Source organism: Oncorhynchus nerka, linkage group LG14 (genome assembly GCF_034236695.1).
Source record: "Oncorhynchus nerka isolate Pitt River linkage group LG14, Oner_Uvic_2.0, whole genome shotgun sequence".
NCBI lineage: Eukaryota > Metazoa > Chordata > Actinopteri > Salmoniformes > Salmonidae > Oncorhynchus > Oncorhynchus nerka.
Window position 1 is genome coordinate 59,876,315 of NC_088409.1, and position 27,635 is coordinate 59,903,949.

The following is a 27,635-nucleotide window of genomic DNA, read 5'->3' on the forward strand; positions in this document are numbered from 1 at the left end:
CTTCTGATGACCAGGTGGTGAATCGCATCTCTGCATGTCTGGCAGACATATCAGTGTGGATGACGGATCACCACCTCAAGCTGAACCTCGGCAAGACGGAGCTGCTCTTCCTCCCGGGGAAGGACTGCCCGTTCCATGATCTCGCCATCACGGTTGACAACTCCATTGTGTCCTCCTCCCAGAGCGCTAAGAACCTTGGCGTGATCCTGGACAACACCCTGTCGTTCTCAACTAACATCAAGGCGGTGGCCCGTTCCTGTAGGTTCATGCTCTACAACATCCGCAGAGTATGACCCTCCCTCACACAGGAAGCGGCGCAGGTCCTAATCCAGGCACTTGTCATCTCCCGTCTGGATTACTGCAACTCGCTGTTGGCTGGGCTCCCTGCCTGTGCCATTAAACCCCTACAACTCATCCAGAACGCCGCAGCCCGTCTGGTGTTCAACCTTCCCAAGTTCTCTCACGTCACCCCGCTCCTCCGCTCTCTCCACTGGCTTCCAGTTGAAGCTCGCATCCGCTACAAGACCATGGTGCTTGCCTACGGAGCTGTGAGGGGAACGGCACCTCAGTACCTCCAGGCTCTGATCAGGCCCTACACCCAAACAAGGGCACTGCGTTCATCCACCTCTGGCCTGCTCGCCTCCCTACCACTGAGGAAGTACAGTTCCCGCGCAGCCCAGTCAAAACTGTTCGCTGCTCTGGCCCCCCAATGGTGGAACAAACTCCCTCACGACGCCAGGACAGCGGAGTCAATCACCACCTTCCGGAGACACCTGAAACCCCACCTCTTTCAGGAATACCTAGGATAGGATAAAGTAATCCTTCTCACCCCCCTTAAAAGATTTAGATGCACTATTGTAAAGTGGCTGTTCCACTGGATGTCTTAAGGTGAACGCACCAATTTGTAAGTCGCTCTGGATAAGAGCGTCTGCTAAATGACTTAAATGTAAATGTAAATATACATATGTTTATTTGAATTCAAATGAAATTCTTCATGGAGAAAATGTATGCTGCTCATTGACAGTTTGTACTTAGGTGATCTCATTCTTGTATTTGCATCATTCTAATGTATTGCTTTCAGTGCACACCGTCCATCTTCCAGTTGCGTGAATAATATTCTAAAAGAGTCTCAAAACTAGACACTCTTAGTTTCATTTCTGTGTTGAGGTCCTCAGAAAGAGGAACCGAGTCTGTTGTCTCACCTCTCCCCAGCTGTGATCATGAGATCAGGCAAACAGAGAGTTTTGGTTTAGCATTTTTCATTAGCAGGGAACTGTCATTATAGATCAGTCACACATGATCAGTCACTCTCTCTGGTAAGTCTCAAAACACATTTGTTACAGTCGTTCTACAGGGTTTGTGCACATGTTGTTGGTGTTTATAGGCATACGTGTATGGCTCTAGCTGTACTTGTTTGTCGTTAGAGATGTAAACAAAGATAGTACGATTTAGCAAAAGTGTAGACAAGCCCTGACTCAACAGTAAGGCATGCACCTGTGAAATGTACGATACCTCTTCAACTGGCGTCTAACACAAGATGTGAGCGCATCATTTGTTATGACATTTCTGTGCACTGACGAGGTTGCAGTTTCTTTCCATGTTTATGAGAACAACATGCTTCACACTTTTTTTTTTCACATGCAATTGTAGCCAATGTATTTATGTCACACACTCCTAGACTAGCATCAATATGCTTTCACCAGTGCTGCTCATGGTGGCCTTGCTGACTGTCCTTACCGTCACCATGGAGTCTGACCACTGGACAGCAGACCAGCAGGAAAAGTAAGATTGGGATCTTGCGTTGTAAATACCTCAATCCAACAGTGAAATGTAGATCGATCAAGTGCAGAAGTTGGACTTTTCCATTCAAGTCTAGCTATTTTCAACTTCTATAGTACATTGTTTATTTTTTGACTATAATACTATCTTTTGGGACAAGCATAGTTGCATGTCAATCAAATCAATTTATAAAGCCCTTCTTACATCAGTTGATGTCGCAAAGTGCTGTACAGAAACCCAGTCTAAATGTGCCTCTATCGTGAGTGTGATGTACTGTTATGTTGAAATATGAAATAGTCTTGGGCGTGAGGATACAGAATCCTTCCATCTCTCCCAGGTTCTGTACATGGCAGTGTTTGAAGTTTACTCTGCAGTGGCCTGGGAGCTTCTGTTTGGTGAGTTCAACCACTTCTCCATAGCACTTCCTCATCCTCATCAATCACCCATTCTTGTTATTCTAACTCAATCTATTAAAACTCTGCACAGGGTCTAAAGAATTCATCCCAGTGTAGAATACCTCCAAACATCCAGACATGGACGATCCATGGACTATGGTAAAAAAAAAAAACGTTTTGGAGTTTTAAATTAATTATATTTACCCATTAATGTTTGTCATTCCCCATCAGAATAAAACCTTTTGACTGACCTTAATAAACTGAATGAGAATGACAATTCATATCTGATAATTTTTCGATTTTTGATCTAGGCCTTCGAAAGCTCATACATGTTGTAGCTGCTGGCCAATATTCCACTCTGACCTCAAGGTAAAACTCGTCTCTGGTTACAGTCACCATCGAAGGACAATGAAGAATCTGTGTGTTCAGAAGACATTCCTCTTTCTTTCAGGAGCTGGACCCTGAACTCTCTCAACTTTGGCCATCCCTACTCAAGACTCAATCCAGTTTTCTCTTCTGGTAAGAGGCAGGATGGGGGTCAATTTCCAATGGAAGTACATTTTTCACGTAAAAAGCTTCTCCTTTTCAGTTTATCGAGCAGTCGTTAAAAAGAGTTGGCCTTTTTTTAAATGATTGAATTGGAATGTCACTTTCCTTCCTGAAATGACTGGCTTCAATTCGAATTGACCCCAACCCAGGAAAAAGGTCTACATACCAAATTCGTTTCTTCAACCTTTACACTACCTGTTCCACCATCTCTAATATACAGTGCATTCAGAAATGATTCAGACCCTTCACTTTTTCCACATTTTGTTACGTTACACCCTTATTCTAAAATTGATTAAATTGTTTTTTCCCCCTCATCAATCTATACACAATATCCCATAATGACAAAGCACTAACAGGTATTTATACATTTTTTCAAATGTGTTAAAACATTTTTTGGGGGGTACATTTGCATAAGTATTCAGACGCTTTACTCAGTACTTGGCTGAAGCACCTTTGGCAGCGATGAGAGATTCGAGACTTCTTAGATATGACATTACAGGCTTGGCACACCTGTATTTGGGGAGTTTCTGTCAGGTTGGATGGGGAGTGTCGCTGCACAGCTATTTTCAGGTCTCTGCAGAGATATTGAATCGGTTCAGGTCCAGGCACTGTCTGGGCCACTCAAGGACATTCAGAGACTTGTCCCAATGCCACTCCTGCGTTGTCTTGGCTGTGTGCTCAGGGTCATTGTCCTGTTGGAAGGTGAACCTTCACCCCAGTCTGAGGTCCTGAGCACTCTGGAGCAGGTTTTCATCAAGGATCTCTCTGTACTTTGCTCTGTTCATCTTTCCCTCAATTCTGACTAGTCTCCCAGTCCCTGAAAAACATCCACACAGCATGATACTGCCATCACCATGCTTCACAGTAGGGATGGTGCCAGGTTTCCTCCAGATGTGATGCTTGGCATTCAGGCCAAAGAATTCTATCTTGGTTTCATCATCAGAGAATCTTGTTTATCGTGGTCTGAGTCCTTTAGTGGCTTGTCTGACCACTCTACCTACCATAAAGACCTGATTGGTGGAGTGCTGCAGAGATGGTTGGCCTTCTGGAAAGTTCTCCCATCTCCACAGAGGAACTCTGGAGCCCTGTCAGAGTGACCATCGGGTTCTTGGTCACCTCCTTGACCAAGACCCTTTTCACTCGATTGATTAGTTTGGCCGGGCGGCCAGCTCTAGGAAGAGTCTTGGTGGTTCCAAACTTCTTCAATTTAAGAATGATGGAGGCTACTGTGTTCTTGGGGACCTTCAATGCTGCAGAAATGTTTTGGTACCCTTGCCCAGATCTGTGCCTTGACACAATCCTGTCTCGGAGCTCTACGGACAATTCCTTCGACCTCATGGCTTGGTTTTTGCTCTGACATGCACTGTCAACTGTGGGACCTTATATAGACAGGTGTGTGTCTTTCCAAATCATGTCCAATCAATTGAATTTACCACACGTGGACTCCAATCAAGTTGTTGAAACATCTCAAGGATGAACCTCAGCTCAATTTCGAGTCTCATAGCAAAAGGTCTGAATACTTATCTAAATAAGGTATTTTTCTTTTTTTACATTTAAAAATGGCTTAAAATCATGTTTTCGCTTTGTCATTATCGGGTATTGTGAGTTGATTGAAGAGGGGGAAATAATTTGATCCATTTTAGAATGAGGCTGTAAAGTAACAAAATGTGGAAAAAGTCAAGGGGTCTGAATACTTTCCGAATGGACTGTACAACATTATTTTCTCTGTTATATTGACTGGAAAGGTTCAGAGGTCCCCACAGAATAAAAGTTCTTACTGTATTCCGGTTCACAGAATAAAATTGTGTTACAGCTGCATAGCAGAGCTGAATGTCCCTGTGTTTCTCCAACAGGAAAGATGAATGGATCAAACATGGCTCTTGTGCTGCTTGTGTGGAGGGCATGAACTCTCCCTTGCGTTACTTCCAGATATGTCTGAAACTACGCGGGCGCTTCGATATTGACCGGTCAGCCCCACTGTTCACATTCACATACCTAACCTGCCTGTTTCACCATTACACATAGTCAAACCTCTGTTGATGGCTTTTATCCTGGCTAAGCTACCTGTTCTTCACCCGTTATTCAGAGCCTTGGAGGACGCAGGAATAAAGCCCTCTTGTAACCAGTCTTATCCAGTAGGTAGTCACTATCACCTTGTGGAAGGGTTAAGAGACAGCTATAGGCATGCATTGTGGGGTTTACAGAAACTAAATTACAATGCTTTTCATGTACCATTATTTTATTTGAATGTAGACTGAGACACTGCATCCAAATAAGGATCTGAAGGATATAATTAAATTATCTAGTCTTTTTGCAGCATGGGTTTCAGTAGGATCTTATAAAATAGAACCACTTAAGTGAACATATTTGGTTGAGATCAGAAACAGAAACCCTGAGAACATGACAAATAATTCCTATTTATGACAAAAAAGGCAATTAACATTGAACTTAAGTTTACATGGGGGAAGTAGGATGAAACTTGAATTCAGTTACTGCATTGTTCTGCCATCTGTTCAGTACGATAAAGTCAACCATGCTCTGGCCCCTGTCATTGGAGATGACCCCGATGTCCAGATTCAGTGTATAAATGATGAAAAGGTAAGCTAACAGCTAGGTAAGAATCCCTAGCCTGAGTGCCTGTCTGTCTGCTCCATCATGCCAGTTCCTTGTCACTTAGTGTCATGCCAAACTGGGGTAGGCAAGTGCAAAAACAAATCTGTGACCAAGCTAGTCACTGTAGTATTGTACCAAACCACACATTATCACCACTTGAGAGTTCTCGGTTCGCCTTTGGTGTAATCTGGCAGTGGCACTGATGCTTCCAAGATTTTGCAGATGTAGAGAAACAGTTTATTTGTGGGCATGTAAATGGAATCCCCCATCACTTCCCTCAGGGACGAGAAGTATTGGTCCAGGTGAAGATCCCTCTGTCTCAAAACCTCACCCTTGGATGTCATCACAAAGAGGACCAGGGAGCTGAACCAGTACCTCCCCAGCTCTGGCACACCTTTCCTGGGCACCCCTGTCCACAGGACTCCCCTGTCTTCTACTTCCCTATAAACCACGACCACCCACACCAGCCATGTGACTAGTGTTACGTCTGTCCTCACCACAGACGGGGCTGCCATGCCTACTGGCTTAACCTAATGATAAGCAAGTTCTTGAATTGCAGGGCTCACATCTTAAGGCACTCATGTAATACGCAGGCACTTTATGTCCTTTAAGTATTTTTGTTTTGCAAACAGGCTTTTGGTGAGTCCAAAGCTACATTTTTTTGGCAAAATAAACAAGTATTTTAAAGCACCTTATTGTTGTGTTTATACAAAATGTTTATATAAGACACCACACAGTGCAACAGTTAACATTTAATTGACATTGTACACGCATAACCAAAAGGTAGTTTCTATAACAAAAAAAGTAAAGAACAGACAGAATTTACAACCACAGAGCACTAAAAACCAATGCGAGTTCACTAAGAGCACAAGTTTGGCTGAAAAATTACACAGGCAATTTTAATCTTTGATAGTGAACACGGGGGCACATAATTCTGCTCGTTTTGAGTGACGTTGCTTTGCAGTGAGGGCGTGTTGTGAAGTTGGGGTGTGATTGGCTCAGAGCTCCAGCTTGCCCAGGAAGCGGAGGTTGAGAATCTTCAGCTGGTCATCCAGCTCCATCCTGACGATGCCGTCGTCCCCATCAATACTCAGTAGGATCCCCGTGGCCTCGCGGTCCTCCCCTAAAATCACCTTCACCTGGAGAGAGGCACCACAGACAACAGATGACACACCAAGAGCAGCCAGAGCCTTATGAACCCAAAAGAACCATGCTCCTGTCCACAGAACTCTTGAGTCCAGTAGAAAGGTGTTGTGTTGAGAAGCAGCCTTACCTTGTTGTTCTTAGTTGGGGTGACAGGCTCTAGGTGTTCACTGGAGATGCTCACCACCTTCTCTGTGTCCTGGAGGAAGACTGAGCACATGCCACCCTGAGGAAGGAGAAGACGCATCAGGTCAATGATGGGAGTACTTGGTTCAGCACGTTCATGTTGTTAACGTAACACATAGGTAAGAATAGTAAAAGGGGGGAATAAGACAATATCCCCTAAATGCAACAAAACTCAAATTTAACCATTCTATTGGTTTCTAGCATAATAAAAATAGTAAGCAATTTAGCAAAATCTTTTATCCAAAGATACTTAATGCATACATACATTTTACGAATGGGTGTCCCTGGGAATCGAACCCACAACTCGTCGTGGTGCAAGCGCCATGCTCTACCAACTGTGCCATAAAATGCTATTTTGTCCTGCTAAAGCGGTAAATATATGAAAATAAGCTTATTCAGAATGAAGCGAACTTCCCCACCTCTCCGTCATGGTTTAAACCAGTGACTGTTTCAGGTTGTGTCAGTCGCAGTAATCTCTTTACTCTGCCTCTATTGGGTCTTGAGCTTTTGCTAGCAAACTCAGGAGACACAGATGGCTGTATTTCAGCCTCTTTTCAGGTGTCGGCTTTGACAAAAAAAACAAAAAAAGTCAATTAATGCAAGTTACAAGAGTGTGTCATTACACTGATGTTTTGTAACATATTTTTCTTTCTTTTCATTAAACGTTTGGTGCACTGTTTGGATACTGGAATTATTTTGGAATGGATGAACGTGTGCAAGTAGCCTACATTTTGAAGTGATTTGTTTGACAGTCAGATGAAAACATGACAGGTTGTGTTCACGTCACATTAAAAAAAGGTAATGTATTTTAACGGTAATAATGTATGTCTTTACCATTAGGCCCATAAGGCATAAAACCCATTCTGTAGAGTTTGTATCGGTTACATCAAAAGGCAATGGGAGCCAAATATGAGGGATGATACAGCATATACCCTATATTTGGTATATCATTGGTCACGGACGTTACACATACACAGTGCATTCAGAAAGTATTCAGACCCCTTGACTTTCTCCACATTGCTATGTTACAGCCTTATTCTAAAATTGATTAAATTGTTTTTGTTCCCCTCAATCTACCAAAGATAAGACACATGACAAAAAGTGTTGCTCCATCTTGGCAGTGTCTCCTTTCTTCCATCAACAGGCCAAAACGGAGCCGTTAATGTCAGGAATCCGGAGTTCATTTCTACTCAAATAAATCAAATGACTACATGCCATTTTGGTTATGGAAGACAAATCCCAGAAATTAATATTTCTATACAACTCTTTTTCCCTAAAAGCCAAAGTAATGTTCCCTCCATTTCAATCCAGACAGGAAACTTGGGTAATGAAGTAGAATCAAATGTGTGAGCCTTTCTTCACCCCTGTACCATCTAGGATCGTGGAGGAGTGGTGTGGTCTTTGCTACTCACCGTGACACTGCGGATGACGCCCGTCTGGTTAACCACCTGGCTGTCCAGGAAGGTGTCCTTAACGCGCACTAGGATGTCGGTGGTGACCCAGTCGCAGGAGGTCTGGTCGATGTTGGAGCCGGGGGTGTGGGGGTTGTAGCCGCCAGGGAGGGGGCGCCGGGGGTCATGGGGCTGTAGCCTACCGGGCTGGGGCTCGGACTGGCCTGGGTTGGGACGACAGGAGGAAACAAAGATCAGGGCGATGGAACTTAGATTTGAAAGCGTTTCAACGATGCATCGTTCCGACAACAGCTTAGTTCGCTTAGTTGTTGAAGCACGTGTACATACCAATGGGACCAAAAGAAAGGCAACTCTGCTCTCTGATCAACAGCACTCACTCTCTTTTCAAATCTTACTTTAGACACCTTACCTTAAAAGGAAAACAAACAAAAAAAGGTGTATTTTTCATTAGTCCACTGTTAATACAGTCCCAAAATCTTTTGCATGCCAGTAGTCAAGTTTTCAAGAAGCAAAGTGTCACATCATTATGATGATGCAAAATGCATGCAAGCGAATGTTCTTTCTGCATGGTGTTTTAAGAAACGCGCTACATCTTCAGCTGATGTTGGAATGACGCAATGTTAAAACAGTGACGACTTTTCCTTTTAATCTAACATAATTATATGATCACCTATAGATAGATGCTAACAGGCCAATTTGAGGCGGCTTGTTCTACAACAAAGCACTAAACCACATATTTGGTATATCATTGTGCACGTTGTTACACATATACAGTGCATTCGGAAAGTATTCAGACCCTTTGACTTTTTCCACATTTTGTTACGTTACAGCCTTATTCTGAAATGGATTAAATATTTTTTCCCCCCTCATCAATCAAAGATACCCCATAATGACATAGTAGGTTTAGAAACGTTTGCAAATGTATAAAATAAACCCTTCCTCTGGAAATATCACATTTACTTAAGTATTCAGACCCTTTACGCAGTACTTTGTTGAAGCACATTCGGCAGTGATTACAGCCTCGAGTCTCCAATTTGTAAGTCGCTCTGGATAAGAGCGTCTGCTAAATGACTTAAATGTTCTTGGGCATGACGCTACAAGCTTGGCACACCTGTATTTGGGGAGCTTCTCCCATTCGTCTTTGCAGATCCTACCAAGCTCTGTCAGGTTGGATGGGGAATGTTGCTGCACCTGTTCGATCGGGTTCAAGTCCGGGCCCCTCAAGGACATTCAGAGACTTGTCCTGAAGCCACGCCTGCATTGTCTTGGCTGTGTGCTTAGGGTCATTGTCCTGTTGAAAGGTGAACCGTCACCCCAGTCTGAGGCCCTTAACGCTCTGGAGCAGGTTTTCTTCGAAGACATCTTTGTACTCCGTTCATCTTTCCCTTGACCCTGACTAGTCTCCCAGTCCATGCCGCTGAAAAACATCCCGACAGCATGATGCTTCCACCATGCTTCACCGTAGGGATGGTGCCAGGTTTCCTCCAGATGCGGTGCTTGTCATTCAGGCCGAAGAGTTCAATCTTGGTTTCATCAGATAATCTTGCTTTTCATGGTCAGAGTCTTTAGGTGCCTTCTGGCAAACTCCAAGCAGGCTGTCATGTGCCTTTAACTGAGGTGTGGATTCCGTCTGGCCACTCTACCATAAAGGCCTGATTGGTGAAGTGCTACAGTGATGAGAGAACCTTCCAGAAAGACAACCATTTCCATATAGGAACTCTGGAGCAGTCAGTGACCATCGGGTTCTTGCTCACCTCCTTGACCAAGGCCCTTCTCCCGATTGCTCAGTTTGGCCGGGCAGCCAGTTCTAGGAAGAGTCTTGGTGGTTCTAAACTTCTTCCATTTAAGAATGACGAAGGCCACTGTGTTCTTGGGGTTCTTCAATGCTGCAGAAATGAGCTCTACAGACAATTCCTTCAACCTCATGGCTTGGTTTTTGCTCTGACATGCACTGTCAATGTAATGAAATGTGAAAAAGGGAAGGGATCTGAACACATTCCAAATGTCCTGTATATTGACACAATAATTACATAAGCCTAGGCTACAGTAGCCTAAAAGTAGAACTCGATTGAACATGAAATTGATTTCAAAATATAGGCCTAGGCAGCCTACTGTATTTATCATTTAATACAGTCATCCCAGTTTGCATTTTAAACAGCTTTTTCTAACTTTCACTTGTTTGAAACATTTGCAAAGGCATTGGCAACTTTGTATTTGTAGTCAACTTCGTCCTGGGAGTTCAAAAAGACATACAAATCTTGATTCTATGTTTAGCGGAGAACTGAGTATAAGGTGCTGTTAGAATCGGCTAAACTTTGAACATTGGAGATATTAAATAAATGATAGAGGCAAAGTCTTGAATAAAAAGTTTGTAAAAAGCCAGAAGGCTTTAGAATGTGTTTGATGTAGGAGAGCGATGTGTTGATATAGAGAAGACAGATGGATATCTGTGGATCATGAGGTGAGGGGTGAGGTCAGTTCCCTTTAACTTCTTTGGAACTGGGGGGGCAGTATTGAGTAGCTTGGATGAATAAGGTGCCCAGAGTAAACTGCCTACTACTCAGGCCCAAAAGCTAGAATATGCATATAAATTAGTAGATTTTGGTAGAAAAAACGTTTTAAAACTGTTTGAATGATGTCTGATTATAACAGAACTCATATGGCAGGCAAAAACCTGAAAAAAAAATCCAACCAGGAAGTGGGAAATCTGAGGTTTGTTGGTTTTCAAGTCTTTGCCAATCCAATATACAGTGCCTATGGAGTCATATTGCACTTCCTAAGGATTCCACTAGATGTCAACCGTCTTTAGAACCTTGTTTCATGCTTCTACTGTGAAGGGGGAGCGAATAAGAGCTGTTTGACTAAGAGGTCGTGAGAGCGAGCTGCGTTCCTTTTAATTTCTAAAGACAAAGGAATTGTCCGGTTGAAACATTATTGAAGATTTATGATAAAAACATCATAAAGATTGATTCTATACATCGTTTGACATGTTTCTATGAACTGTAATAACTTTTTAAAAACTTTTTGTCTGAACTAAGTGATCGCACATTGTGCATTTGGATTACTGGGCTAAACGCGCGAACAAAAATTATTCCTGGGAGTGCATTCCGATGAAGATCAAAGGTAAGTGAATATTTATAACGCTATTTCCGACTTTTGTGACACCTCTCCTTCTTTGGAAAATGGCTGTATGTTTTTCTGTGGCTAGGTGCTGACCTAACATAATCACAAGGTGTCAAGATACTGTGGTTGGATTAACGAGAAGTTTCTCTTTAAAATGGTGTATAATACTTGTATGTTTGAGGAATTTAAATTATGAGATTTCTGTTGTTTTGAATTTGCCGCCCTGCAATTTCACTGGCTGTTGGCGAGGTGGGACCATATCCCAGAGAAGTTAAGGGAGTAATCCGGGTTGGTATTTGGTTACCTTCTTTCCCGTGGAGCCATAAACTGTAAAGAGGAGTGTCCTAAGTAGGATGCATATAAACTGTGATGTCTGAAATGTTTAGCTGTCCGTTTTCAGCTGTACAGAACCTTTGGGAAGAATAAACTTGGTTAACGCTTCTCTAGTGTCTGTGGGTTATTAACTCTGAAAATTTGTATAAATAAAATGGACAAGAATATACACTAAGTATACCCAACATTAGGAACACCTTCCTAATATTGAGTTGCAAGTTTGAGTGAGAGTTTGTTTCTTCCCTCGAGCCGGGACAAAGAGCTCATAGGAACAGAGTACAAATAATATAATAAATCAATCATTTCGCTCTTTATTTAACCATCTTACATATAAAACCTTTTGTGTTCATTGAAAATTGTGAATAACTCGCCACAGGTTAATAAGATGGGTGTGCTTGAAAGGATGCACATAACTCTGCAATGTTGGGTTGTATTGGAGAGTCTCAGTCTTAAATAATTTCCCACACAGTCTGTGCCTGTATTTAGTGTTCATGCTAGTGAGGGCCGAGAATCCACTCTCACATAGGTATGTGGTTGCAAAGTGTAGTGCTACTACTGCTGGTAGTAGTAGTAGTACTACCAGTAGAGCTGGTATGTGTCGCTTACTGTTTAGGACCATTTATCAATTTTCGAGCAAACGGAATGAGCAGCAGCTAACGGTCCATTAGTGGAATTCCCCGCAAGAGAGTAGCGGTTAATGTGATTGGATGTTAATTATTTGACATGGTGTTGTTATTTCGCTGAACACTAGATATATAAATGGACTGTTAGAACATAATATATATATATATTAGTATTATTTAAATGTGAATCACATTTGTATTTGGCTTACCCATGACGGCATTGCGTACCCCAGTTTGGGAATACCCGTTTCCAATTTAACTTGTTTTATTGTCTAGCAGCCAAAGGCACAATTCTGGTGATATTAGTAACCCATGCTAGTTGATGCATCTTTAGATCGCCCATCTTCATTTCTAACAGATATTTTCCTCGGTCACATGAAAGTGCTTCGGAGTGCGGTATGCTTTTGAGAACGGTGTTTTGACGCTAATTGCAATTTGGAACATTCGTGTGTAGCCTACAGTCATGTAAACATGAACATTTCTATCAATATTTTAAGCTTAATTGTCTGATCAGTTGCGTCAGCCTCATTGCTTTAACATTTTTTTTAATGTTCAGTAGTTGTATGAATTTTATATAGAAAGTATTTGGTTGTAATTGTTTCAATATTTTTATAGGCTACCAAGGGTGGCCCACCATCCTCCAGGAGACCCTTAAAGGGGGCAGTGTTGTATTTTGAGACCGGCTACTTTGCATATTCAAGCCTATGGGCAGAGTGTAGCCTACATGTTTTCTCTATGGTAAAAAGATAGTAATGTATTTTTGATTTTTTTAAGTAGTTCCGGGCATCATACAATGATGTAGAAATGGTGTTACAGACCATTTTTCTTTTTTGGGGGGATAAGTGACTTGAGCTTTCAGACAAGTACAATTTTTAAATCAACATCAGTCCTACTAAGTGGCAAAAAAAAAAATGTATGTCAAGCGTCTTACCTGGTATGCCATGGGTGAGGGTGTGGGGTGGTAGCTGGCTGGTGAGTGTGTGTTCTGGTAGCCCACTGGGCTGGGGGCCACCTGATGGTAGCTCTGGGGACTGGGGCTGGGCTGGTACGAGCCCTGTGGGGAGGGGGCAGTGTACGGCGAGTACTGTTCCGTGTTGTACCTGAGGAACACACACAGTCAGTGGACTTGGCTAGGACGGAGAGAACCAAACTCACCTTGAGCAGTTGGTCGTCACTGTAAACGGGGCCTAGAGACATTGAAAAAGACAGCAAACAGACAATGGAAAACCCTATGTGTGTGAGACTCACATGGCTGGGGTGCCTGGGGTCTGGGGGTTGTACTGGGGATTGACCTGGGGTGAGGGCACCTCTGGGTAGCCAGGGGTCTGGGGGTTAGGCGTGCCCCCGTAGCCCTGAGGGGACGGCGAGGGCTCGTCATCATAACCAAACTCAAAGTCATCGTCCCTGAAACAAGAGGAACAGGTTAAAGGCTGTTTCCAAAAAGTTATCCTATTAGGGAAACATATTTTCAGGATCTGTAGAAAGTACAGAAAAATAGCTGTATTAACTTTGACAACTCTTGACCAGGCAAAGATGAAGAAACCCTTATCAACCATAGAATGCTGAGGCTATTTCCCACATTTAGTTTTTTCCCCACATGTAGCCTACCTGGACGGTGTGTTGGGGTTGTTGGGGTCCCACGCTCCGCTCTGCCCCGGCGTTCTGCTCCCATCATGCAGCGGGGTCTGCGAGCCGTAGTGCGGTGTACGGCTCCCTGTGGGGGAACAAGGATCACCACAATGAGAATAGTTATATTGCAGGTCATAGATATATATATATTCTGATTGAGGGCCATAGAGGTATTTCCTTGGTGGGGTGTCTCGCTCACCATCGTGTAAGGGGGTCTGAGAGCTATACATGGGGGTACGGGAGCCTGTCCCGTACATGGGGGTCTGGGGACCGTACATGGGAGTGCGTCCGTGGGTGGAAGTCATTCCTCCATGCCTCTTGGCTCCCCTGAATGTAACAAAAACAAGTCAACATTAATTAACACTCTAAAAAGGTGAACTATTGCGTTAATATCACTGTGTTCACAATATATCATTGTAATAGATCCCTGATGATGTGAACGAACATTGTGGTGAGACGCTGTCGGTCCACAGAGATGGTCTGGCATGTTGAGTGCAGCTCCACTCTGGCTGTCGACTCAGTGGCATCCTTCACCACTCCAATGTACCCTGGGAAATAATGGCAAGGGTTAGGTCAAAAGATTCCCTATTGAGAATGATCCAAGTGTTGAAACTTCAACACCCATGGTGCAACAGCATTTCTGCTTAATGTGTTTATTGTCCATTCTATGGCAGAGGACAACCCCATCTGGTTCACATGTGACCGCGTTTGGTCCTTTTTCTGCATTCATAGCAAGTGGGAAACTCATGCCTTGAACTCATTGAGAACGCAGATTGGCTAATGGCAAACAAGCTGGGTTAAAAATAAACTAAAAGTACAGCTATTAAAGTTGCAAAAAAATTATAGTGTTCAAAAACAGATGTTTTTTGTAAATAATGTTTTGCTGTTGCATTTAAGTGTCAAAAATGCTGTTATTGAGGTAATTTCAATAGTATGCGACATCAGATTTTAGCATGTGGGAGAAGTCAGAGCTTGGAGATGACATATCAGTTTCCCACTAGTAATTACCAGCTGGAGGAGCATTCAAGTCATTTTCTCCCAGCCATATGCTGATATTTACACATTTCTAAGTTGTTATGAACGCAGCATTACCCTTGTATGGTCCCTGGGAGATGCGGACGGTCTGTCCAATCAGGTCGTTGTCCCTCCTGCCCCGGCCACGCCCCATCTGTCCACCTCCTCCACCACCCCTCTGCTGCTGACCTGAAGGAAAGGACAGGAGTTGTGTAATGCCTGTGGTCTGATAATTGTTATTTTGTGTTGTATCCTGCACTAAGCAACTGTTTGCTAATTTCTACAAATCAACAAAGGGCAGTGTAATCCACAGTTTATGGTGAGAGTGACCACATGCTCTCTGTGAGCTGTACTCCACTCACCACCACCACCACCACCTGGATGCATGGGGCTGCTGATACTTGGACTCCTCGGAGCGAAACCTCCCACGGTGAAGTTGGTGACGTCTCTGGGCTAAAGAATGGAAGAATCAAAATGTCAACAACAGCTCTGATGGTTCCCACTGGAGAATGTTAAGAGGTGATGGCATAGATGGAAGACTTGCAAGTGATGCGGTGAGAGCTAAATGGGAGACTGACCTTGGAGCCCCCGGCCAGCACCACGTGGCGTGTCTTGCAGACGAACATGCCCCCGTTCTCCACCAGCTTTTTACAGTGCAGGAAGGCAAAGCCTCGGAAAATGTGGCGGATCTCTCCCTCACGCCCCTGGCAAACAAACCACACCACTTATATCCTAACAACCTATACATGCTAATCGCACCTTTGGCAAACTGAAAAACAGCTAGAGATAAGCAATATGGCCTGAAACTCAACATACTGTCCCATTTTGTGCATGAAAATAAAGTACCAGTCCAAAGTTTGGACCTACTTACACATTCAAGGGTCTTTATTTTTTTAAACTATTTTCTACATTGTAGAATAATAGTGAAGACATCAAAACTATGAAATAACTAATATGGAATCATGTAGTAACCAAAAGTGTTAAATTAAAATATATTTTAGTGATGCACCGGCGTTAAACTAGCCGATAGCGATGTTGGCATTTTTAGCGAATGTCGGCCGATTCCGATATGTTCACAGCTATATCGTGCATCCCTAATATATGTTATATTTGAGATACTTCAAAGTAGCCACCCTTTGCCTTGACAGCTTTGCACACACTTGGCATTCTCGCAACCCCTCCCCCCCAAAAAACCTGGAATGAGTAGGTGTGCCCAAAGTTTTTGACTGGTGCTGTACGTCAAAGCTCTTCAAGCTGACTTACCAATTTTGTCAATGAGGACTCGAGTCCAGACACTGGCTTTGAAAGTAGTCACCAAACCTGGATGGAGGCCTATAGCAGAGCCCTAGACAATATTTTTTGTTGCCTAATTCCATTTACTTTTCCATTCAACGTTTTGTTTTTCCTGGTTTCAGATGTCATTTTTTTCTCAAAATCCCTTTAAAAACAACATTGTAATGTTCTAAGTTCACAACAAGGCTTAAACGAAATCAGGAGACCACGTTTGAGGTCTGGGAAAAATCTAAGGAATTTTCATTTTTGGGTGTAGATCCCCTTCAAATTTAAGTGTACACCAGCAAGAGACTTGTTCGGTTAACAGTGTTTCTATAGCGCAAATGTGATTGCAGAGTTTGCTAAACAAATCTCCACTGGATTTATGCATACAATCATGATTAATCTGCTAGGTAGGCTACTTTGTAGTTAACATTTAAATTGACAAGGTTTTTGGGAAAGCCTTTCCATCTACCAGAAGATAGTTATCATTAGCATCTTCGCTAACGGTTACACGAAGTGGTAGACAAACGCGCACACAAGCCCGAGGCAATTCCACATCATCTCTTCAGAAACTAAGAATCACTTATGCATTTTGTTCTTGATTATGATCATCTTAGGCAAATGAATAAATTACCTAATAAGTTCAGTACATTTAGTTGATTTCCGATTAAATGTAATACATTTTTGAATATAGTTTAATTCCGTGATTCCTGTCCACGTCACAGATTTTATAGGGCCCTATTAAAGCTGGAGTTGAGAAATATATTTATGAGCTTAGACCTATAGAAAGCAGAACTGTGGTGAATCTTACCGAGTGTGGCCCGTCGATGACCTTGACGATGTCTTTGACGTGAATGTTGTTCTGCTCAGAGTCCAGCGCCACAGCAAAGCGGTTGTCTTTCCGCCGATTCACTGCCTGGTGACGCACAGTCAGCACCTTGCCGTCCATGTTGAGGACCTGGGGAGAAGAAGAGGAATACATGTGTGAGCACTATAGGAATGCTCAGGGATTTAGGCTGACTGCCACAATTTAATAGACATTACACTATGTGCCAATTTTAAAATTGAGCAAAATCACTCAAGTTCCCATTTCAAGAACAGATGGTGGACAAAACATCTCTCCAGCAGGCACACAACCACGACTCCAAGCCCACACACACAATCTCTTATAAAATAACATTTATTTTGTCCTGATCTGAACCTGATCATTTAAGTGGAAATGTATTTTGCAGAAGAGTAAAATTAGTACCAACCTGGAATGTCTCTCTCTCCAGCCTGACAATAACTCCCACGGTCTGGGGGTCCAGTTGGACCAGCTCTCCCCATTCGTGCTGGCCCCCGGCATCTACCCCTGACGCCGTCTCAGAGCACAGCTGTAAGTCCCGGGGCAGGACCTTCAACTGCAAAGCACACACACCCACGTAAAATCGATAATGGTTCACTGAAGTTACGTAGGAATTATGCAAAATATGATTATTTATTTTATTTTATTGATGTCCCAGTTCAATAATGTGACGTTGCTTACCTCGTGCATGGTGAGGTCAGAGAAGAGGATGACAAAGTTCTCCTCCACGCGTACGATGAGGCCGGTGTCGCCCTCGTAGCGGCCTGCTATCACCTTGACGTGGTCACCCATACGGAAGTACTTCCTCAATTCATGGGCCGGGAACTCCAGCGGATCCTGCACACAGACCAGACATCAATAACAAACCATTATTTTGTATCAGTGCCAATAGAATGAACGGAACACAGTGGGAATGTCTGGCCGCCTCACGTGAACGTTTTGATCCCGTAATTCTATCCGTCCCACATTTTTGGGAAGCCCAATTTCTTCATCATGCTGTAATGGGAGTTAGTTCTCGCAATCCCAGTTTTTGCGGCTTGACTAATAACTAACCACATTATCCCTACGCAAACAAGAATCTGGTTTGTGATCGCTTGACCCCGGGTCATATTCTACCACTCCCACATTTTTGGGAAGCATGATTAAGTAGTCTATTCATGACTACACACAGCCCGATGCTTTCTTCATGCTGTGATGAATCGTGTTCCCTTTGCAGGCTATTTGACTTGGCTGAACCAGAATCTGGCTTGCTAGCCAATTAAATGCAGCCTGCGATGGATTTAGTAAAAAATAAAAAAAGAGCTTGTCTATAGTCAACTGAATGCACACATAGAACTGCAGTTACACAAGTAACATCCGATGTCCGCTATTAGCAGATTTTGGCTCTTGCTTTTGAAAGGTTGGAGGAACTCAGGAAGACATGCATTCGGTTTTCCTCTACGACACAAGCCGCGCAGGACATTTTAGAAGGGACTGTGACAAAACTGCAATTGAAAGCAATGCAGATTACCTTTTTATACACAGTTATTACCTGATGAGCTTCCATAATGTTTTCCTGAAATTTACAAAATCTTTGATGCTTTTCAGTCACTTTGTGATGCAAATAAAAACGCACACCTTTCCTATATTAGTAATTTCACATATGTTCTTATTATCTGTATTATCTCTTATTATCTGAATGTCTAAAACCAGATAGAAAGTATGCAGAAAAAACAGAAACAATGTAAATAACTGCCCCTTTCTGGCACGCAAATTGATGCAGCGATTTCGATAAATATCAGTCAAAAAACACAAAAAAAAAATCATCACTATGTTGATTGCCCACCCCTGGTTTACTGGTAGTTCTCATTGAAATTCCAATTTGTTTGGCTAGACAAATAAATAACAAAACGTCATTCCAATGCAAACAAGAATCTGGTTCGTAACGGCTTGAACCAGGGTCAATGTCTTTGGCTTGTTTTTAACAACAAGTAGACTGAATATCTTACTTTAGGGCCTGAGAATATCTGAACAAAATTCTACCGAAAACTAGCAGAACATTATGTACCGTTTTGACAATTCTAACCAATGTGAACCTGTTTCCACACAATTTGACTTTAGGCCCAACTCTAGTAGGACAAATCTGAAATGTCCTCCCAATGTCATTGTCTGCTTGGTGCTTGTCATTACCTTCAGGTCCTCATGCTTGGGCATGATGGTGATCTTGTTGCCATCCACACTCAGGATCTTGCCCTGCAAGTTGATCAGCTCCCCTTCACACACCTCCACGTTGTCCCCAGCCTGGAGGTTGTGCTCACGCTCTTTACCTGTGGTCACACAACAAAACATGCCTCTTACAAAAGCAGATACACGTAAATGAAAACCAGAAAGTAAAATACCAAATCTCATATATCCTGAGTATGCTGTAGAAGTTGCTGTTACCTGCGGTTTCAGTCACCACCTCCAGATCAATGCCTTCTGGCTGATCCTCAAACTTCTCCAGCTCTGACAGAGTGGGTTTCACTCCTTCAGTGATCTATAGATCACAATAAAGAGACTGAGCCATGGGTACAGATAACTAAGAACACTTTTCAGCCCCGTTTTTCACTATAGGGCTTTCAACAAATGGCCAATAAAACAGTGGTATTGAGGCAACGTGGTCATCTTACCACAGCAGACATGGCAAAGCTCTTGAAGAGGAACCCTTTACGGCTGTAGCGGTTAGCTTCAAATATCATGAAGTCTCCATCGTGGCTGACATCCCCACCAAGTGACCTGCAAGAAAACACCATCAGGAAGTAATCGAGGCTGCGATCTTATCTATTTGGGACAGTGTAATCAAATCCCCAATAATGATAGTCTTCAGGACATGTTTCATTGTACCTGATCTTTTCCGCATCGAAGAGTCTCTGGGCTGGTCTCTTGAACTTCTTCCGCTTTGCAAACCAGTCTTTCTGGGAGACACAACAGGAAGTGTCATGGGATATCAAAGTTGAGGGTGGTGAGTAGCCCATGACAACAGAGTGCTGCCGTTGCTTACCATGCTCATACGGGCCTTAATTCTGTCCAAATCTATCCTGGGAATCATCTTCAGTGATATCGTGTTCTGACTGGGCTCCACATAGTCCACCTAAAGGAGGAGAATACATGTATGTTCCAAGAATATGGTAAGGATATTTACCTTTGTCTTCAAAATACATTTTCATCAGTCTTCACAAGTGTCGACTTCCACAATGTGTTTCAAGCATACCTGGGCAATGTCATCTTTGTAGAGGCCTCTCTTGAGGCGGACCCAGGACTTGGGCTTGAGGTTAGTCACCTCTTTGACCACCTTGAGGACGTCTGTCATCTCCTTGATGGGAACCATCTGCTGGTTCCAGAAGCCCATCCTCAGGTTGCCTATTCCATCAATTGCAGCCTTGACGTGAGTCTGCTTGTACGACTCCACATAGATGTAACCTTTGACATGTTCGGGAGCCACTACCGACTTGATTTGGAGGGGCTGTGTAGAATGGTGTATAAGAAAACATTTCACAGGTTGTCAAAGTGCCCTTTTCCCCCCTTTTATTTATATATAAATCGCCAAGAGATATACAGGCTATCAAGAGATCCATCATATAAAGCACTAAAATGCAAACATTAGCATCTTATTACAAAGAACATTTCAAATCAAATCTTATTAGGTCACATGCACCGAATACAACCATACATACTTACGAGCCCATAACCAACAGTTCAGTTTCAAAAAATACAGATTAGAATAAGAGAGAAAAGCTATAGAAGCTGTGAATGCATTCAATTAGGGTGGGGACATACCGTGTCTGTGAATTGATAGGCAATGAATTTCCTCATCAATGCGATGGCGGTTGCTCTCTCTTCTCCAATCTGTAATGACAAAATACATGACAGAGGCAAAAGTATTATTATTATTATTTTTAATTAAAAACTGTTTTTATTGTGTGCTGAACTTTAGGATGTCTACACAAAAATATAAGCTGCATACCTTACACTTGACCGTCCAAAGATTAGGATCCCTTTGAAAAAGAATATACAATACCAAGAACATTGAGAATATGTATATAGATTGGATTGTTGTAATGCACTAAAAATACATTCCCCATCTTGGTGAAGGTGATACATACTTGACGCCAGGGAGCAGCTGCTGCTGGGTGATGTCATCAGACAGTTCCTCAGAACCCCCAGGAAAACTAGAGGGAATCAAAAACCGAAATTTCAGTCAAAGGGATAACCGGTAAAATCAATGTTGAAACAGAATTAACAGATTACTACTGTGAAAATACACACTCATTTCCCGATTGCTTGGCATATTTCCTCATGTAATATTCACCCAAGGCCTCTTCTCTGGAATCTCTGAAATGTCCAAAAATTCAAATGTCAGACTTCAAGAACACAGCTTCGCATAGTAACAACTGGAATATTAATGGAAAGAAGCCTAGCCACTCGTAGCCCATAAGAACACATTACCTCCAGAGGTTCTGCAACCTGCGGGAGCCAGAGTTGTCCTCATCCAGGACCACATGGTCAATGTTGGACACTGAAGAGTAAAGCAGACTCAGTGAGCCCATTACAGTCACACAAAAAAACGATTTAATGTATAAGATTGAATGTAGAAGTTCTCCGTTCAAACAAGTGGTCCTTTAAAGAACCTATCTGTGTATACCTATGTCTAGCCCCAAGTGGTAGGTAGGTCTTTTTCATATTGGAAGAAGAAAAACACTTACCCTCAGCTTCCTCTGCTCCGCGCCAGGCAGGTTAAGGTAGAGGGAGGAAAACACATTAAGAGCCAAATGAGATTGTCATACACACAAAGCAAAGAGTGGCAGGGGCACAGACAGGAACAAATGAAAGGATTTTTTTTTTTTACATTAACGATGGTAAAAGACCAAATGGCTCATGAGACCAAGGATGATTGTAATGTGGGTAATTGTAATGTGGATGCTTATGAGTCTTTGTGATATGGCTGATTGACATGCCCAAAAAAGCTTAAAACAATATAATTTAGCTAAATCACACATATTAGCTTTCTTCTAGCAGGTAGCATTTCAGGCAAATGGTCACACTTGGTTCACGTAAGTGCCTAGAACCCCATGGTCTGATTATTTACTACAAATAAGGTTGTATATTTCGGGGAATACTCAAAAGGTGGAAACTTTCCATGGGAATTAACGGGAATATATGAAAATGAATATTAATTCAATTTAAATGTAGATGTTTTTTTGCATTGGATATATTTACCATATGGAGACAGGAACAAAACTTTTACCTTATCATAAGTAGACAATTGCAAAAAAAACTTCCAATAGAAATAAAAACAATTTAGTTATGAATTGAACTTTAATTAAATGAGTTGACTCATCACATGAGGCGATTTCACTGAAGAACAAAAGAAAGAGAATATTGAATGATCCATCGCATCTCTGTAAAATTATAGTTTCTAGACTAAAGCTTTGGTTGTCTTCCTCTCAGGCTTCCATGTCTTCTCCCTGGACCTCCTCAAAGTCCACCTCTTGAACATCAGCCTCTGAGGCCTCATCTTCACTGTCACTTTCCAACCCTGTTGAGGATGGCTCGTTGTCAGGCTCAAAAAGCCTCAAATGTCCCCAGATTGCCACCAATTTTTAAACCCTTATATTGGTCAACCTGCTGCGTGCTTTGGTGTGTGTGTGTTCCCAAACAAGAACCAGGCGGCTGATGTTGGTGGGATTTGGAGGATGATGGAGACAATAGGGGAAAGAGTCTCAGATCCACAAAGTCCCTTCCACCAGGTGCTGATGAGATATGTTGGCACAACGGCCATATTGCACCTCCTTCCCAAAGCCCTTGCTTGGACGTGTACTTTGCCAGACTGCCAAGAACCCAAAATACATCATCCAGGAGGATCCTCTTGATGGGGCTGTCCATATCGGCAGACTGTGATATGGCCATTTCCTGGAGACTCCTTCCCCTCCAGAAGACTGTCAAACACGACGACAACCCCACCCCAACGGGTGTTGCTGGGCAGCTTCAATGCGATGCTCTTATTCTTCTCACTTTGCTTGGTGAGGTAGATTGCTGCTATAACTTGTTGACCCTTCACATACCTAACAATTTCCTTTGCTCTCTTGTTGAGTGTATACATTGTTTTCGGTGCCATGATGTCCTTGAGAAGCAGATTCAATGCATGTCTGTCATCAGTGCAAATACCTTCTGTGGTCCAAGGTCATTGATGACTGCCTTCAGCTCATCCGTAATGTAGAGACAGGTGTGTCTGTTGTAGATAAAGCATGTCTAGTTAAACGGGTGTATGCTGGGCGAAAAAAAAATCTGAAATCTATTGCAATACACATTGCCTGTGAGCAGAGGTGAACCAGTTGCATACACAGCTCGAGCAAGACATTCATCAACATTTCTCTGACTACATTCCTCCATTGAGTCAAAAAAGGAGGACCATGAGCTGATGCTATCGATATGGTGTCTGATTCATCATTTTCACCTCGATTAGAAGTAGAGGGACTTGTCTCAGAGGTTGCTTGTTGTGAGCACTGAGGGAACTTCATGCACATCTTTGTTGTATTCTTCACATTTGATTTGGCACAGTATTTGCAAATGTACACATTTCCTTCTACATTAGCTGCAGTGAAAAGTCTTCACACATCAGATAGTGCCCGTGGCATTTTCCTGTAAAGATTAGAAAATAAATAAATAAAATAAATACAACCATGTACAGATAAATAAATAGTTAAGCAGTTAAATTAAACGACTCCTTTGTAAGATACATGTTTTAAAATGAAACATGTATGGAAACAGTTGAATTAACACTCAGTTAGCAGGCTCAAGCAAGCCAAAACCCACATGGTAGCAAAAACTATCAAGCAGAAATTGTTAACAAGTTAGAAATTATTTAAACACTGCTGAAGGCTACTAAACTCAGCAAAAAAAGAAACATCCTCTCACTGTCAACTGTGTTTATTTTCAGCTAACTTAACATGTGTAAATACTTGTCTGAACATAAGATTCAACAACTGAGACATAAACTGAACAAGTTCCACAGGCATGTGACTAACAGAAATTAAATAATGTGTCCCTGAACAAAGGTGGTCAAAATCAAAAGTAACAGTCAGTATCGGGTGTGGCCACTAGCTGCATTAAGTACTGCAGTGCATCTTCTCCTCATCGACTGCACCAGATTTGCCAGTTCTTGCTGTGAGATGTTACCCCACTCTTCCACCAAGGCACCTGCAAGTTCCCGGACATTTCTGGGGGAGAATGGCCCTAGCCCTCACCCTCCGATCCAACAGGTCCCAGATGTGCTCAATGGGATTGAGAGTCGGGCTCGTCGCTGGCCATGGCAGAACACTGACATTCATGTCTTGCAGGAAATCACACACAGAACGAGCAGTATGGCTGGTGGCATTGTCATGCTGTAGAGTCATGTCAGGATGAGCCTGCAGGAAGGGTACCACATGAGGGAGGAGGATGTCTTCCCTGTAACGCACAGCGTTGAGATTTCCAGCAATGACATTAAGCTCAGTCCGATGATGCTGTGACACACCGCCCCAGACCATGACGGACCCTCCACCTCCAAATCGATCCCGCTCCAGAGTACAGGCCTCAGTATAACGCTCATTCCTTCGACGATAAATGCGAAGCCGACAATCACCCCTGGTGAGACAAAACCGCGACTCGTCAGTGAAGAGCACTTTTTGCCAGTCCTGTCTAGTCCAGCGACGGTGGGTTTGTGCCCATAGGCAACACTGTTGCCTGTGATGTTTGGTGAGGACCTGCCTTACAACAGGCCTACAAGCCCCCAGTCCAGCCTCTCTCAGCCTATTGCGGACAGTCTGAGCACTGACGGAGGGATAGTGTGTTCCTGGTGTAACTCGGGCAGTTGTTGCCATCCTGTACCTGTCCCGCAGGTGTGATGTTCGGATATACTGATCTTGTCCAGGTGTTGTTACACGTGGTCTGCCACTGCGAGGATGATCAGCTGTCCGTCCTGTCACCCTGTAGCTCTGTCTTAGGCGTCTCACAGTACATGTATTGAAGTTTATTGCCCTGGCCACATCTGCAGTACTCATGCCTCCTTGCAGTATGCCTAAGGCACGTTTACGCAGATGAGCAGGGACCCTGAGCAGCTTTCTTTTGGTGTTTTTCCAGAGTCAGTAGAATGGCCTCTTTAGTGTCCCAAGTTCTCATAACTGTGACCTTAATTGCCTACCGTCTCGAAGTTGTTAGTGTCTTAACGGCCGTTCCACAGGTGAGTGTTCATTAATTGTTTATGGTTCATTGAACAAGCACGGGAAACAGTGTTTAAACCCTTTACAATGAAGATCTGCGAAGTTATTTGGATTTTTACAAATGATCTTTGAAAGACAGGGTCTTGAAAAAGGGCCGTTAACTTTTTTGCTGAGTTTATTTACTAGTAAAAAATAAATAAATGTAATATAAATTTATTCATCCCACCCAGTATTGTAATTGATCAAAACTTACCAGAAAGCATGTGGTCCTTGGCTCAGACAGTGTAGTAGTGTGGGCTCAATAGCATCTCATTAGTGTGCAAGATCTTGAGAATGAGCTGCACATGTGATGGAAGAATGCACTGTGCATACAGAGGGTTGCAATTCCATTGAATTGGGGATAGTTAAACCAAGATATGCCACAAGAACTAGAATTGCCTTATGTGTATCCCACAAAAAAAAAAACAGTCACTGTTATAAGATTACTTTTTTGAGGAATTTAAGCAAAAATCCCAGGCTTAACTTCCCATGGAAAATATCCGACCCTTTGCATCCCTACTGATAAGTCATAACTCTGCCGGTGTCAGGTTAACATACCATCCAACAACATTTCTACAATATTTTCCTGACTAGTAAATAGGTCACAGCTGTCAAATACAATATACTAATGTATTACCTCATACAGGTAGCCTCGGTTATTATGGGAGACCCCAATAATGTATTTGCCATCAGTGCTCCTTTAGATTAGAAGTGCAGCAGTACGAAAATGTGGGTGGAGTTATAACAGAATGTGACTTATTGAATGAGAGATAACCAATCCATTTAATTAGATGCAAGGAAAACAGAGAGCAGAAAATCTGGAATTGATTTACCGTTAACTGAAGGAGGCATGCACAAGAAAAGGAATTATTAGCACAGGAAGAACACAGTCAACACTCACATATACGCATTTTGGCATAGATTTGTTGATTGTATTTGTAATGCTGCCCGTCCCTTCCTGAATCCAAACAATACTACAGACAAATCCATCATGCCTAAGCATCTGCACACCACCCATAGGAAAGTAATTTTCGAATAATTTAAAATTCAACAAAGTTCATGAACTCAGTCCTCATCAACAGACAACTGCCCCAACATTGCTCATATAGAACTCCCTCTCAGGTATTAGATATCCTCAAACATGGCCCCATGTGTGACCTTACCTTTCTCTAAAATATCCTCAGCACCTTCCTCCCACGGGTCTTCATCTTCATACTCATCATCCACATCTAAACAAAACCAGAGGGATAAGTAAAGTTTCATTCAGATACATTAAAACTAAAACGTTTTGGTGAGCAAGAACATGTTGACAACTATTCTACACGGCAATGGTATTATTCGAGTCTAGATTTGTCTTACCGGCTTCATCTAAGATGAAACCTCCATGCCTGGGTTTCTTTCTGGGACGGTCATCATCATCCTCTTCCTCCTCTTCGTCATACTCATCTGCCAAGTCTTCCCCTTCCTCTTCTGCTGCCTTGTCACTGCCAGATAAACTTGCCTGCCCATCTTCCTGTATAGGGGAAAACATTCAAACCACTCCCAAGTTATGTCAATGCAGTAAAACGTGCAATGTCAATTTGGAGCCAGTCTAGGTTTGTTAGCATCAATTCTGATACAGTAGCAAATTGAGGGCAATGCATGCACTGGTACATCTGTTCCACCACCTACCCATTCACACAGCGCAAGGCAGTGTTAGGTAGCTAGCTAGCTTACCTCTGCCTCATTTTTATCCACCTCCTCGGCTTCGCTACTTTGTTCACTCTGGTTGTCAGAGAAGTCGCTGTCTTCACTGTCCGACATTCGTGGAGCCGGGGTCTCCCCCAAAGAGACTGAGTTGAAAAGCACAGTGATTTTAGTTTTCTAGCTAACGTTAACTTAGTTCAGACAGTCCTTGCTTGGGTGAGACTGAACATTAAATGCTATCTAACACTGACTGTATTACTAGCTACAGTAGCTACCCAAAAAGCTGGAGAAAATGTGTTTCAGGGTAATACGCTGAGCTACGTTATTCTCTAACAATGTACATAGTCAGTTAGCTTATTACGATAATGTAACGACCGAAACAACACAGAGAATGTACAATGTTGATAGCTAAAAGCGAAAGCAAGCCCAAGTATAGTAAGTTAGTAGCCTCAGGATCACGCGAGCCAGCTAGGAAGCTAACGTTAAGCTAGCAAACAATCCAAATTTACAATAATATTTTGATAAATACATTCCAAGCATAGCTAACGGTATTACCTTTCTAAAACAGGTGTCTTGGTTTGGACTTAACTAAAAGAAGAAAGAAATGGTTAGATATTTTTTTTGTCACTTCCACTTCCTTCGATACACAGAATAACGAAAATAGGAAGGCAACAAACCACATTCTCGCGATGGTTTGAAATACTTGTTAAAGTGGTGCAGTCTCATTAAATATGTTTATATCTGTGGTCTCCATATCCCAACCCATGTTCATAACA

At 42.6% G+C, this 27,635-nt stretch overlaps 2 protein-coding genes across 3 annotated transcripts; one reads left to right on the forward strand and one right to left on the reverse strand.

The window, feature by feature from the left end:
* Positions 1-1,210: 1,210 nt before the first annotated feature.
* On the forward strand, positions 1,211-6,026 carry rnaset2l (ribonuclease T2, like). 2 transcript variants are annotated; one of them, XM_029680572.2, is made up of 10 exons: positions 1,211-1,316; positions 1,679-1,782; positions 2,117-2,174; positions 2,266-2,333; positions 2,486-2,543; positions 2,626-2,693; positions 4,577-4,690; positions 4,810-4,858; positions 5,241-5,321; positions 5,618-6,026. In XM_029680572.2, the coding sequence occupies exons 2-10, from the start codon at positions 1,691-1,693 to the stop codon at positions 5,813-5,815; spliced, it is 786 nt and encodes a 261-aa protein (XP_029536432.1). In that variant the 5' UTR covers positions 1,211-1,316; positions 1,679-1,690; the 3' UTR covers positions 5,816-6,026. The 2 variants fall into 2 exon arrangements, with proteins under 2 accessions (XP_029536432.1, XP_029536433.1); XM_029680573.2 differs by having other exon boundaries at positions 1,221-1,316; positions 1,704-1,782.
* A 50-nt stretch (positions 6,027-6,076) lies between these two features.
* Positions 6,077-27,522, reverse strand: LOC115141573 (transcription elongation factor SPT5-like). The gene is given in 31 exon segments (XM_029680569.2): positions 6,077-6,475; positions 6,610-6,705; positions 8,078-8,226; positions 8,229-8,280; positions 13,088-13,256; positions 13,405-13,560; positions 13,765-13,870; positions 13,985-14,112; positions 14,231-14,333; positions 14,878-14,988; positions 15,162-15,252; positions 15,378-15,503; positions 16,886-17,032; positions 17,328-17,474; positions 17,600-17,755; positions 19,088-19,224; positions 19,340-19,433; positions 19,567-19,672; positions 19,781-19,851; positions 19,938-20,027; positions 20,148-20,399; positions 20,714-20,782; positions 20,901-20,931; positions 21,040-21,105; positions 21,203-21,268; positions 21,383-21,452; positions 21,640-21,651; positions 26,337-26,402; positions 26,533-26,686; positions 26,890-27,005; positions 27,415-27,522. Coding segments are annotated over 30 exon segments (3,249 nt in total). The 5' UTR covers positions 26,977-27,005; positions 27,415-27,522; the 3' UTR covers positions 6,077-6,334.
* Positions 27,523-27,635: the final 113 nt, after the last annotated feature.